The sequence below is a fragment of the Scyliorhinus torazame genome, chromosome 18, assembly GCF_047496885.1.
Source record: "Scyliorhinus torazame isolate Kashiwa2021f chromosome 18, sScyTor2.1, whole genome shotgun sequence".
NCBI lineage: Eukaryota > Metazoa > Chordata > Chondrichthyes > Carcharhiniformes > Scyliorhinidae > Scyliorhinus > Scyliorhinus torazame.
Window position 1 is genome coordinate 159,627,296 of NC_092724.1, and position 14,087 is coordinate 159,641,382.

Sequence of the window (14,087 nt, forward strand, 5' to 3'; positions counted from 1 at the left end):
CCCTGTGCTCTGTCAGTTGAATGGCCTTTGCTCTGTCAGTTGATTGGCCTGTGCCCTGTCAGTTGATTGGCCTGTGCTCTTTCAGTTGATTGGCCTGTGCTCTGTCAGTTGAATGGCCTTTGCTCTGTCAGTTGATTGCCCTGTGCTCTGTCAGTTGAATGGCCTGTGCTCTGTCAGTTGAATGGCCTGTGCTCTGTCAGTTGAATGGCCTGTGCTCTGTCAGTTGATTGGCCTGTGCTCTGTCAGTTGATTGGCCTTTGCTCTGTCAGTTGATTGGCCTGTGCCTTGTCAGTTGATTGGTCTCCGCTGTCAGTTGAATGGCCTTTGCTCTGTCAGTTGATTGGCCTGTGCTCTGTCAGTTGATTGCCCTGTGCTCTGTCAGTTGATTGGCCTGTGCTCTGTCAGTTGATTGGCCTGTGCTCTGTCAGTTGATTGCCCTTTGCTCTGTCAGTTGATTGGCCTTAGCCCTGTCAGTTGATTGGCCTGTGCTCTTTCAGTTGATTGGCCTTTGCTCTGTCAGTTGAATGGCCTTTGCTCTGTCAGTTGATTGGTCTGTGCTCTTTCAGTTGATTGGCCTGTGCTCTGTCAGTTGAATGGCCTTTGCTCTGTCAGTTGATTGCCCTGTGCTCTTTCAGTTGATTGGCCTATGCCTTGTCAGTTGATTGCCCTGTGCTCTTTCAGTTGAATGGCCTTTGCTCTGTCAGTTGAATGGCCTTTGCTCTGTCAGTTGATTGGCCTTTGCTCTTTCAGTTGATTGGCCTGTGCTCTGTCAGTTGAATGGCCTTTGCTCTGTCAGTTGATTGGCCTGTGCTCTGTCAGTTGATTGGCCTGTGCTCTGTCAGTTGATTGGCCTGTGCTCTGTCAGTTGATTGCCCTGTGCTCTTTCAGTTGATTGGCCTGTGCTCTGTCAGTTGAATGGCCTTTGCTCTGTCAGTTGATTGGCCTGTGCTCTGTCAGTTGATTGGCCTGTGCTCTGTCAGGTGAATGGCCTTTGCTCTGTCAGTTGATTGGCCTGTGCCCTGTCAGTTGATTGGCCTGTGCCCTGTCAGTTGATTGGCCTGTGCCCTGTCAGTTGATTGGCCTGTGCTCTGTCAGTTGAATGGCCTTTGCTCTGTCAGTTGATTGCCCCGTGCTCTGTCAGTTGAATGGCCTTTGCTCTGTGAGTTGATTGGCCTGTGCCTTGTCAGTTGATTGGTCTCCGCTGTCAGTTGAATGGCCTTTGCTCTGTCAGTTGATTGCCCTGTGCTCTTTCAGTTGATTGGCCTTTGCTCTGTCAGTTGATTGGTCTTTGCTCTGTCAGTTGATTGGCCTGTGCCTTGTCAGTTGATTGGTCTCCGCTGTCAGTTGAATGGCCTTTGCTCTGTCAGTTGATTGGCCTGTGCTCTGTCAGTTGATTGGCCTTTGCTCTGTCAGTTGATTGGCCTGTGCCCTGTCAGTTGATTGGCCTTTGCTCTGTCAGTTGATTGGCCTGTGCCTTGTCAGTTGATTGGTCTCCGCTGTCAGTTGAATGGCCTTTGCTCTGTCAGTTGATTGGTCTGTGCTCTGTCAGTTGATTGGCCTGTGCTCTGTCAGTTGATTGGTCTTTGCTCTGTCAGTTGATTGGCCTGTGCCTTGTCAGTTGATTGGTCTACGCTGTCAGTTGAATGGCCTTTGCACTGTCAGTTGATTGGCCTGTGCTCTGTCAGTTGATTGGCCTGTGCTCTGTCAGTTGATTGGCCTGTGCTCTGTCAGTTGATTGGTCTGTGCTCTGTCAGTTGATTGGCCTGTGCTCTGTCAGTTGATTGGCCTGTGCTCTGTCAGTTGAATGGCCTTTGCTCTGTCAGTTGATTGGTCTCCGCTGTCAGTTGATTGGCCTGTGCTCTGTCAGTTGATTGCCCTGTGCTCTTTCAGTTGATTGCCCTGTGCCTTGTCAGTTGATTGGCCTGTGCTCTGTCAGTTGATTGGCCTGTGCCCTGTCAGTTGAATGGCCTTTGCTCTGTCAGTTGATTGGCCTGTGCTGTCAGTTGATTGGTCTGTGCTCTGTCTGTTGATTGGCCTGTGCTCTGTCAGTTGATTGGCCTTTGCTCTGTCAGTTGATTGCCCTGTGCTCTTTCAGTTGATTGGCCTATGCCCTGTCAGTTGATTGGCCTTTGCTCTGTCAGTTGATTGGCCTTTGCCCTGTCAGTTGATTGGCCTTTGCTCTTTCAGTTGATTGGCCTGTGCTCTGTCAGTTGAATGGCCTTTGCTCTGTCAGTTGATTGGCCTTTGCTCTGTCAGTTGATTGGCCTTTGCTCTGTCAGTTGATTGGCCTGTGCCCTGTCAGTTGATTGGCCTGTGCCCTGTCAGTTGATTGCCCTGTGCTCTGTCAGTTGATTGGCCTGTGCTCTGTCAGTTGATTGCCCTGTGCTCTTTCAGTTGATTGGCCTGTGCCTTGTCAGTTGATTGGTCTCCGCTGTCAGTTGAATGGCCTTTGCTCTGTCAGTTGATTGGCCTGTGCTCGGTCAGTTGATTGGCCTGTGCTCTATCAGTTGATTGGCCTGTGCACTGTCAGTTGATTGCCCTGTGCTCTTTCAGTTGATTGGCCTGTGCTCTTTCAGTTGATTGGCCTGTGCCTTGTCAGTTGATTGGTCTCCGCTGTCAGTTGAATGGCCTTTGCTCTGTCAGTTGATTGGCCTGTGCTCTTTCAGTTGATTGGCCTGTGCTCTGTCAGTTGATTGGCCTGTGCTCTGTCAGTTGATTGGCCTGTGTCCTGTCAGTTGAATGGCCTTTGCTCTGTCAGTTGATTGGCCTGTGCTCTTTCAGTTGATTGGCCTGTGCTCTGTCAGTTGATTGGCCTGTGCTCTGTCAGTTGATTGGCCTGTGTCCTGTCAGTTGATTGGCCTTTGCTCTGTCAGTTGATTGGCCTGTGCTCTGTCAGTTGATTGGCCTGTGCACTGTCAGTTGATTGGCCTGTGCACTGTCAGTTGATTGGCCTGTGCTCTGTCAGTTGATTGGCCTTTGCTCTGTCAGTTGATTGCCCTGTGCTCTTTCAGTTGATTGGCCTATGCCCTGTCAGTTGATTGGCCTTTGGTCTGTCAGTTGATTGGCCTTTGCCCTGTCAGTTGATTGGCCTTTGCTCTTTCAGTTGATTGGCCTGTGCTCTGTCAGTTGAATGGCCTTTGCTCTGTCAGTTGATTGGCCTTTGCTCTGTCAGTTGATTGGCCTTTGCTCTGTCAGTTGATTGGCCTGTGCCCTGTCAGTTGATTGGCCTGTGCCCTGTCAGTTGATTGGCCTGTGCTCTTTCAGTTGATTGGCCTGTGCCCTGTCAGTTGATTGGCCTGTGCTCTGTCAGTTGATTGGCCTTTGCTCTGTCAGTTGATTGGCCTGTGCCCTGTCAGTTGATTGGCCTGTGCCCTGTCAGTTGATTGGCCTGTGCTCTGTCAGTTGATTGGCCTGTGCCCTGTCAGTTGATTGGCCTGTGCTCTGTCAGTTGATTGGCCTGTGCTCTTTCAGTTGATTGGCCTGTGCCCTGTCAGTTGATTGGCCTTTGCTCTGTCAGTTGACTGGCCTTTGCTCTGTCAGTTGACTGGTCTGTGCCCTGTCAGTTGATTGGCCTTTGCTCTGTCAGTTGATTGGCCTGTGCTCTTTCAGTTGATTGGCCTGTGCCCTGTCAGTTGATTGGCCTTTGCTCTGTCAGTTGACTGGCCTTTGCTCTGTCAGTTGATTGGCCTGTGCTCTGTCAGTTGATTGGCCTTTGCTCTGTCAGTTGATTGGCCTTTGCTCTGTCAGTTGATTGGCCTGTGCCCTGTCAGTTGATTGGCCTGTGCCCTGTCAGTGGACTGGCCTTTGCTCTGTCAGTTGACTGGCCTTTGCTCTGTCAGTTGACTGGTCTGTGCCCTGTCAGTTGACTGGCCTTTGCTCTGTCAGTTGACTGGCCTGTGCTCTGTCCGTTGATTGGCCTGTGCCCTGTCAGTTGACTGGCCTTTGCTCTGTCAGTTGATTGGCCTTTGCTCTGTCAGTTGATTGGCCTGTGCCCTGTCAGTTGATTGGCCTGTGCCCTGTCAGTTGACTGGCCTTTGCTCTGTCAGTTGACTGGCCTTTGCTCTGTCAGTTGATTGGCCTGTGCTCTGTCAGTTGATTGGCCTGTGCCCTGTCAGTTGATTGGCCTGTGCTCTGTCAGTTGATTGGCCTGTGCCCTGTCAGTTGACTGGCCTTTGCTCTGTCAGTTGATTGGCCTGTGCCCTGTCAGTTGACTGGCCTTTGCTCTGTCAGTTGATTGGCCTGTGCTCTGTCAGTTGATTGGCCTGTGCTCTGTCAGTTGATTGGCCTGTGCTCTGTCAGTTGATTGGTCTGTGCTCTGTCAGTTGATTGGTCTGTGCTCTGTCAGTTGATTGGCCTGTGCCCTGTCAGTTGATTGGTCTGTGCCCTGTCAGTTGATTGGCCTGTACTCTGTCCGTTGACAGTGTATGTCCTCAGAGGAGCTCTAACTCTGCAGTTGCCTCAAATTTAAAATTCTCATCCGTGTTTTGAAATCGCTCCATAGCCTCTTCCCTCCCTATCTCTGTAACCTCCTACAGCATAAGATATCTCTGAGATATCCCTAATTTTCTTCACTCCACTATTGGACCTGTTTTGCCTTCAGCCCTAGGTTCTTCCTAAGCCCGAGTGCCTTTCTGTCCCTCACTCCTAAAGATGTTCCTTAAAACCTACCTGTGCTTGGTTTCAAATTTGGTTTCATTATTGTTCTTGTGAGTTCTAAGCGATGATTTACTGTGCTAAAGGTTCTACATAATGCACGCTGTTGTTGAAACAATAACTTCAAACTCCATGGAGTTCTCCACAGTGAGGTCTTGGGTGGGAAACCAGTGAGTATGGTGCTGCCTGTCGTGGTGTGAATCTGATCGTGGGCTAGCACCCCCCCCCCCTCCCAAACAGACATCGTGACCCCCGCAGACAAGGGGGGCACCCCCAACCCTTGATCATAAAGGGGGAACTGCCCAAACCCCAGCCACTAAATGTTCGGGTCACCCCCCCCCCCGGCTAGAAAAAAAGAAAATTCCCTGCTGGCTTCAATACCCTTCTTCCCACCCCTAAGGGAGCGACACACTGGCTACTATGGGGGTCACCAAAGCCAGTTCCTCCTTCAGGCCCCGCCCCTTGGCAGTGCCAACCTGGGCGTGGACTTAATAACGTCTGCTGGTCGGGCAAAAAACATTACCAGCTGTTTGGTGCCCTATGCAAATCCCATTTCAGGGCTCTGCCAATATTTTCCCGACATAGAGGGATATACGCCGAGCGTAGTGCATCCGGAAAATTGCCTCCCCCCACCCTCCCTGGTCTATTTCAATAATGAAAAAGCTTTGCACCAATATTCTGTGCTTGAGGATTCTCTTGCATCTTTGCTTTGAGACTGGTCTGGACTGGGGTAAAGATGCAGGTGACTCCAGTGAAACAGCCTGACTGAGGATAGGGGCCAGGAACTGACCCATGATGTGCTCGGCACTCTCGCAACATCTGCCATTGATTTTGTTTTTGCTATTTTTAAGGCCCGTGTAATAAGCAGGTCTTTGAAGCCAATTTCTTTCATTTTTTTGGAGCTTGGAGATGAGAGGAGAGCAGGTCAGCTGTCAAATTCTTTGATTTAATGAGGTCTGCCTTGGTCTTTTTCATTCCCTCTGTTCAGACAGATGTGTACAACGCCATCTCACTGATTTATGTAAATCACACCTATTAATACAGAGTGTTATCAGAGGCTGATGGTGCAGTGGAGGGGGTAACCTTCGTGCCTTTACACACCAGCATCAGGCTCTAGAGCAGACCTCCTTGCAGCTTGCGCTCCTTTGTGGTGGGTGTTCGTTTTCAGGAAAATCTGCCCCAAATTAGCATCAGATATTGAAGAATTTTCAAATACGAATTATAAGCAGCGCAAGTGGAGTTTCCACAATCTTTTGCATTGACTGTAAGAAGCACCATGTTGGGAGGTGTCCCCACCCATAAAACAGGCCACACACCTGAAAGCATCACATCAAATTAAGCTTCTGCATTCGTTTGCAGTCCCTCAGAGGCTCAATGTTGAGATTTAGGTTCAAGGGCACTGACAAAAATATTTTCAAAATCTTGGTGTATAATAATTTCCTAAAACTTACCTCTGTACACCAATGCAAATGCTTTTGTTTATTTATTTTGAATTACTTAAAATCAGGTTACTCAGTTCATGGACCAGACACTGATTAAAACTACCTTATTTTGGTGATTAAACCCATTTTCAGCTGTATTAATCTACTGCATCAAGCCACCACTCTTAAATGTCTCTTTTTAAAATAAATTTGAGTGCCCAATTCATTTTGTTTTCCAATTAAGGGGCAATTTAGCGTGGCCAATCCACCTACCTACATATCTTTGGGTTGTGGGGGTGAAACCCACGCCGACACGGGGAGAATGTGCAAACCCCACACCGGCAGTGACCCGGGGCCGGGATCGAACTTGGGTCCTCGGTGCTGTGAGGCAGCAGTGCTAACCACTCCGCCACCATGCCGTCCTTCAAATGATTGTTTTAAAGCACTTTTTGTTTGTATTACATTTTAAAATGCTGCCAATTGTGCTAGTTCATGACAGATTTGGGAATACGCTCATAGGCTTGATGTAGAAAGTTGGGGGCTGGAGAGAAAACATTTTGCAAAAAGTGCAAGATATGTGCCCGGCCATCAACTGCACTCAAAGGGAAACTCTACCGAAACTTACAATCCAGAAAAGGAGGTCAATCGGCACAGCAACATGTATTTATATAGCACCTTTAACATCCCTCGGTGCTTTACCAGGAGTATTATAAAGCAATCTGCGCGTGGTGTTATTGGGTCTGTTGGTAAAAACATGGTCCAAGAGATAGGTTTTTAGGATGTCTTAAAGGGGGAAAGAGGTAGAGAAGCAGAGAGGTTTAAGGAAAGAATTCCAGAGTTTAGAACCTTCTCTGCTGCGAGTGTGATGACCGATGGTGGTGGAAGTAAACTCCGGGATGCTGAAGGGGCCAGAATTAGATGAGTGCAAATATCTTGGCGGATTCTAAGGGGTTACAGTGTTGGAGATGGGTGAGGCCATGGAGGGAGTTGAAAACAAGGACGAACGTTGGTTTTGCCAGACCCAGGAGCCAAAGTAGATAAATGAACACAGGATGATGGTTGAATAGAACTTGGTGCAAGGACACGGGCAGCAGAGTGTTAAATAATCTTGTTCTTACAGAAGGATGGAATGTGGGGGAGCGGCTAGGGGTGCATTGGAATAATTGATCAAAGTGATGGGTTAGGATTCCAGCAGCAGATTAACTGAGGCAAGGACCGTGTTGGGCAATGAAATAGGCGGTCTAGGCAACATTGTAGACATGTCTTTGGAAGGTCACCTCACCAAAGATATTATCCGCTCAGTCCTGCCCCGGCCCGTCCCATTCCATCCCCATCTGCCCTGTGTTTTGTTTTCCCTTTTCAAGTATTTGTCCAATTCCCTTTTGAGAATTAGTATCCACCCTTTTCAGACCGTGCATTCCAAATAGTTGCAACTCACTGTGTTAAAAAAACTATTTTTTATCTCTCCCATGGTTCTTTTTCAACAAAGCAAAATCTGATTTTGGATAAATCCAGGAAACATCCTGCCGCACTGTGTCTATGCAAGAACACTCATATGGAATGCATATGTTCATAGGGAATATATATTTATTGACATTGTATGTATTCATAAGGGTTAATATTCCACATATTTGCTTTGTGGAATCACTCCTGTTTCTTGATTTACTTATTGGGATTTATGTGATCTGGTTTTATCAGTGAGTGAGTGAGAGGCACTAGTTGCTCTAATTCTGGTGTCTGTCAGTCTCTCCCTGGCTTTTCTCCTCCTTATACTTTTCCTTCCCTCTTTTTTCCTTTTCTTTGACCTCTTCCCCCTCTCTCCTTTCCTCCATTCTTCTGTCTAGCTTTCCTTTCTCTCCCCCACCCCAATTTAGCTTCCTTTGTTCTAACTGCTCTCTCTCTTTGCACAGGTACTATTTCAAGAGAGCCAGCAATGAATTTGACTGCGGGGCAGTTTTTGAAGAAGTTCAGAGTGACGATAGCACACTGCCCATGTATGAGGGAAAGATTTTGGGAAAAGTGGAGCGTATCGACTGATTCATTAAAAAGGACTAATTTTAAGAAGTCAAATTATGAAAAATTCCAGAAAGGTGAAATAAGCTGTGAGGTAACGGAATTCAGACATGAAAAAGCTGTGGTGATGTTTGCCTTACATAGGATGCGAAGATCATAAAAATGTTTACCTGAAAATACTGGGCTACATTGTACAAATGACCACTATTGGTTATTTACAGACATGCAGGAATAACAGTGGCTTCCTGAGGGACGAGATATATGAACAGACACTATAGTGCCTGCTCAGTGACACATCCTGATATTTATTGAACTTGCATCTGTGTATTCGGTTTATGGATATGCTACTACTACAATGATGTGTCCAACTTTTCCACTGGTGCAGGCAGCCACTCCTCTCTGTGTGACAGCCCCTCCTTCCTCCTATAACATTAGTGACAATAATGAGGATCACTTCTCTGGTGTCTTTAAAATGAAACTGTTAAGCTGGCTGTGGATTTTCTCTAAAACAATTGACCATGTCTTAATATAACATTATTGCTGCTTTGTATTTGTACCGGAACCATCACCAAGTCTTAATGGTCTGACAGAAATGACAACTAGCCTTGCCTGTGTCAATCTTCCATTTGACGTGTACATCCAGTCTAGTGCCTTTCAAATCCAGGAAAATCCACAGAACTTTTCATGCACCCAACACACGCACCATCCCCTCCCCTTCCTGCAAATACTCTGTGACAATATCCCAACGTTTATGACAATATCCCAACATTTTTCAAAAGTGATGCATCTGTGGATTGTAATGTGAATGAGTGCATTGTAAAGTTGGCCAGCTCTCAGATCTGTCACCAGTGGAAGGGTAAGTGTGGCAGCTGCCCAGTCCTGGTGCTGATTCAAACTCTGTCCTCCATGCAGAGAGGGCTTGTTTGACCAGAGCTCTGTCCTCCACGTAGAGAGGCTTGCTTGACCAGAGCTCTGTCCTCCATGCAGACAGGGCTTGCTTGACCAGAGCTCTGTCCTCCACGCAGAGAGAGCTTGCTTGACCAGAGCTCTGTCCTCCACGCAGACAGGGCTTGCTTGACCAGAGCTCTGTCCTCCACGCAGAGAGAGCTTGCTTGACCAGAGCTCTGTCCTCCACGCAGACAGGGCTTGCTTGACCAGAGCTCTGTCCTCCATGCAGAGAGAACTTGCTTGACCAGAGCTCTGTCATCCATGCAGAGAGAGCTTGCTTGACCAGAGCACACCATGGGTTAGAGAATTGATACTCCACAATCACATGACCAGGGTTGGAGTTGATTTTTTTCCCCCCCTGTGTTTAATTTCACGGGTTGAAACATCGGTAACCAAACCGATTGAGAATAAACAGTTTAACTATGAAAGGAGCAACTTTGTACCAGTGTTGCTGCTCACTCATATCACACATTCAAATCGGCCCCCAATTTCCAAAGTACACAGAGCTGAAAATGGGAAAGAAAAGAGCCAGTGTGTGTGAATATGATCCAGATCTTTCATCTTCAGACACCGAACACAACATTGTGTTTGTATTTCAGCATTGCCGTGTTTACTGTTTTCTCTCTCTTTATTGCCTGTGATCGCACCCCCTCTCTCAGTCTCTCGGTGCTGTAGGATTTCTGGAGTCTGTGCCAGAATAAGTGTCCTGATCTACACTGACCGGACCCAGGCTCCTTTTGTATAACTCAGGTTGTGCAAAGACCTAGTTTCCTGTCTGAGTCGGACCATTGAGTAGTCGAGATTTTTTTGTTTAAAAGTCCATAGTTCCAAAGGTGATAAACTTTTAAGATGCCGTGAATTAAATCCCATTCCCAACAACGCAACTGGAAAAGAAAAATTAATTATAAAATACCAGAACAGAAATGACTGCTTGCGCTGTTCTCCAGAAAACAGTTAACACACGTGCCTGTGTTAAATGAATGCAGGGAGGAACCAGGTCGAAGTATCGTTCTGAGAAGGGGCCAGACCCAGTTTCGACTCTTCTCGCCCAACACACTCGAACTATCACTCTGTGACTTTGTACCGCACCTCTGGACGGAACTTGTACAAAACCTTTGTAAATATTGTTGAAGAGTTTTACACACTATTACTAGTGTTTCTTGTTTATCCAGTACAGTACCTGTGCCTGCATGGTATTATTAATACTGTGTGTCACCCTGTGTTGAGGGTCACATCTCCCTTTGTTAATAAGGGTTTATGTATAAAGATATTTTTATGCTTTTTTGAGTGTTGTAACCATGTTTTATCGCATTTTATTCTACCTTCTGTAAATAAGGCATTACAAAAGAGTTTGATTTAAGAATCCTTGGTACAATAATTATGTAATTATTAAGAGATGTAGCCTTTATTAAAATTTTATATTTTTCAAATTAATTTCTTTGATGAACCCTTTTGTTTTTTGAGGGTCTGGGATTTTAGTCCATGTCCGATGCCAGCTGCCATCCTACTGTTCTCGTTTATTATTCTGCAATCTCCTGTCTGATGATTGAGAGGCGGGTTTCAGAGGGAGGGGAAGGGTTCTGCAGGAAGAGAGAGAGACATTGAAGCTCAGGAGAGCTCTGAGGAAACGCCAAGGCAGCTAAAGATCTGCCAGCAGAGATGAGATGGACAGGAAGCAGTGCTCAGAGAGCATAAAGACCCCAACAGCCGGGGGGGGGGGGGGGGGGGGGGCGATGCGTGGGGAAGCATTGGGAGTACAAGAGGGAGAAAGTGGGGAAGGCAGGATAGAATGTAGTGGGGAGAGTGAGGACAAGGGAAGAGAGAGTGTGGGGGGGAGGAGTTTGAGGTGGGGGGGGGGGGCGGGGGTAGGATACGAGTGCCAGATGTTTGTAGTTTAATTTGAGGTGGAGCTGAGCCACAGGTTTGGGAGGAGAGAGTTGAAACATTTGAGCCTGTAGGTTACAAGGGTCTGGATGAGGGTCTGAGCGGCACACTGTGTTTGAGGTAAGGGCAAAGTTACGCAAGTTGTTGAAAATGAAACCAGGCTGCGTGCTAACAGTTTTTGTTGAAGTGCTGAGAAGTGTTGCATAGATAAAACCAAGCAGCATTGAAGATCATAGTTTCAGCATGAATTTTTGGTGTTGAAAGATTACAGCAACACTTGGGGTAAGAAAATACAATCTCATCACTTTCCGGTCAATTTCACACACTCGGAACCTGCCACTCAGCTGATGAATCGTCGGATTCAGTAAAATGTTCCTTTGTACCAAAACAAGACAATTTTTTGAGAGACAACAGCTACATTTAGTTTAAGTATCGACCTAAAATGGCCCCAGTGATAGGATTGGGATACCTAACATGGACACACAATCACGGCAGTCTCGTCCTTCTTTACCAATCCCTACAGAACCTTGCTGCAACAACCTTGGTCTAACCTTCGTTCCCCTTCCCTCCTCCGACACTCTGCCTTCCCAGTGCAGCTCTTTCTCAACCTCTCCTTCAACCACTGGGGCCTGGCACCCTAAAAAAGGGAAGACTTGAACATTTATATCTTTTCACGAACTCGGGCTGGATTCTCCGTTTCTGATACTGTGATGCTAGCGGGGCAGGATTTGTGGACTTTCACAACAGCAATAATAGCAGCTGCTTTCTACACCTCTGTCTGAGGCCCCCTCTGACAGTGCTGCGCTCCTTCAGTGTCACCCCCTCCGATAGTGCTGCGCTCCTTCAGTGTCGCTCCCTCTGACAGTGCTGCGACCTTGTGTCACCCCCTCTGACGGTGCAGCGCTCCTTCAGTGTCACCCCCTCTGACAGTGCTGCGCTCCTTCAGTGTCACCCCCTCCGATAGTGCTGCGCTCCTTCAGTGTCGCTCCCTCTGACAGTGCTGCGACCTTGTGTCACCCCCTCTGACGGTGCAGCGCTCCTTCAGTGTCACCCCCTCTGATAGTGCTGCGCTCCTTCAGTGTCGCTCCCTCTGACAGTGCTGCGCTCCTTCAGTGTCGCTCCCTCTGACAGTGCTGCGACCTTCAGTGTCACCCCCTCTGACGGTGCAGCGCTCCTTCAGTGTCACCCCCTCTGACAGTGCTGCTCTCCTTCAGTGTCACCCCCTCTGACGGTGCAGCGCTCCTTCAGTGTTGCCCCCTCTGACAGTGCTGCTCTCCTTCAGGGTCACCCCCTCTGACAGTGCTGCTCTCATTCAGTGTCACCCCCTCTGACAGTGCTGTGCTCCTTCAGTGTCACCCCCTCTGACGGTGATGTGCTCCTTCAGTGTCACCCCCTCTGACAGTGCTGCGCTCCTTCAGTGTCGCTCCCTCTGACAGTGCTGTGCTCCTTCAGTGTCACCCCCTCTGACGGTGCAGCGCTCCTTCAGTGTTGCCCCCTCTGACAGTGCTGCTCTCCTTCAGTGTCACCCCCTCTGACGGTGCAGCGCTCCTTCAGTGTTGCCCCCTCTGACAGTGCTGCTCTCCTTCAGTGTCACCCCCTCTGACGGTGCAGCGCTCCTTCAGTGTTGCCCCCTCTGACAGTGCTGCTCTCCTTCAGTGTCACCCTCTCTGACAGTGCTGCTCTCCTTCAGTGTCACCCCCTCTACAGTGCTGCTCTCCTTCAGTGTCACCCCCTCTGACAGTGCTGTGCTCCTTCAGTGTCACCCCCTCTGACAGTGCTGTGCTCCTTCAGTGTCACCCCCTCTGACGGTGATGTGCTCCTTCAGTGTCACCCCCTCTGACAGTGCTGCGCTCCTTCAGTGTCGCTCCCTCTGACAGTGCTGTGCTCCTTCAGTGTCACCCCCTCTGACGGTGCAGCGCTCCTTCAGTGTTGCCCCCTCTGACAGTGCTGCTCTCCTTCAGTGTCACCCCCTCTGACGGTGCAGCGCTCCTTCAGTGTTGCCCCCTCTGACAGTGCTGCTCTCCTTCAGTGTCACCCCCTCTGACGGTGCAGCGCTCCTTCAGTGTTGCCCCCTCTGACAGTGCTGCTCTCCTTCAGTGTCACCCTCTCTGACAGTGCTGCTCTCCTTCAGTGTCACCCCCTCTACAGTGCTGCTCTCCTTCAGTGTCACCCCCTCTGACAGTGCTGTGCTCCTTCAGTGTCACCCCCTCTGACGGTGATGTGCTCCTTCAGTGTCACCCCCTCTGACAGTGCTGTGCTCCTTCAGTGTCACCCCCTCTGACGGTGATGTGCTCCTTCAGTGTCACCCCCTCTGACAGTGCTGCGCTCCTTCAGTGTCATCCCCAATGACAGTGCTGCGCTCCTTCAGTGTCACCCCCTCTGACGGTGCTGCACTCCTTCAGTGTCACCCCCTCTGACAGTGCTGTGTTCCTTCAGTGTCACCCCCTCTGACGGTGCTGCACTCCTTCAGTGTCACCCCCTCTGACAGTGCTGTGTTCCTTCAGTGCTGACCCGTCTGACAGTGCTGTGCTCCTTCAGTGTCACCCCCTCTGACGGTGCAGCGCTCCTTCAGTGTTGCCCCCTCTGACAGTGCTGCTCTCCTTCACTGTCACCCCCTCTGACAGTGCTGCTCTCCTTCAGTGTCACCCCCTCTGACAGTGCTGTGCTCCTTCAGTGTCACCCGCTCTGACAGTGCTGCGCTCCTTCAGTGTCGCTCCCTCTGACAGTGCTGCGCTCCTTCAGTGTCACCCCCTCTGACAGTGCTGCGCTCCTTCAGTGTCGCTCCCTCTGACAGTGCTGCGCTCCTTCAGTGTCGCTCCCTCTGACAGTGCTGTGCTCCTTCAGTGTCACCCCCTCTGACAGTGCTGTGCTCCTTCAGTGTCACCCCCTATGACAGTGCTGTGCTCCTTCAGTGTCGCCCACTATGACAATGCTGCGCTCCTTCAGTGCTGCCCCCTATGACAATGCTGCGCTCCTTCCGTGCTGCCCCCTATGACAGTGCAGTGCTCCTTCAGTGCTGCCCCCTATGACAGTGCTGCGCTCCTTCAGTGCCGACCCCTCTGACGGTGCTGTGCTCCTTCAGTGCCAACCCCTCTGACGGTGCTGTGCTCCTTCAGTGCTGCCCCCTATGACAATGCTGCGCTCCTTCAGTGCTGCCCCCTATGGCAG

The 14,087-nt window shown here is 49.4% G+C and overlaps 1 protein-coding gene and 1 long non-coding RNA gene across 3 annotated transcripts in view; one reads left to right on the forward strand and one right to left on the reverse strand.

Annotated features, from left to right (window-relative positions):
- Positions 1–10,469, forward strand: part of axin2 (axin 2 (conductin, axil)) — a 49,895-nt gene extending 39,426 nt beyond the window's left edge. Inside the window, exon 11 of the mRNA XM_072483752.1 lies at positions 7,985–10,469. Coding sequence (XP_072339853.1) covers positions 7,985–8,111 — 127 coding nt within the window. The 3' untranslated portion in view covers positions 8,112–10,469. The remainder of the gene's footprint in view (positions 1–7,984) is intronic.
- The window catches only part of LOC140395685 (uncharacterized), a 137,527-nt gene that overhangs the window by 14,179 nt on the left and 109,261 nt on the right, over positions 1–14,087 (reverse strand). The gene's annotated exons all lie outside the window — the stretch shown is intronic.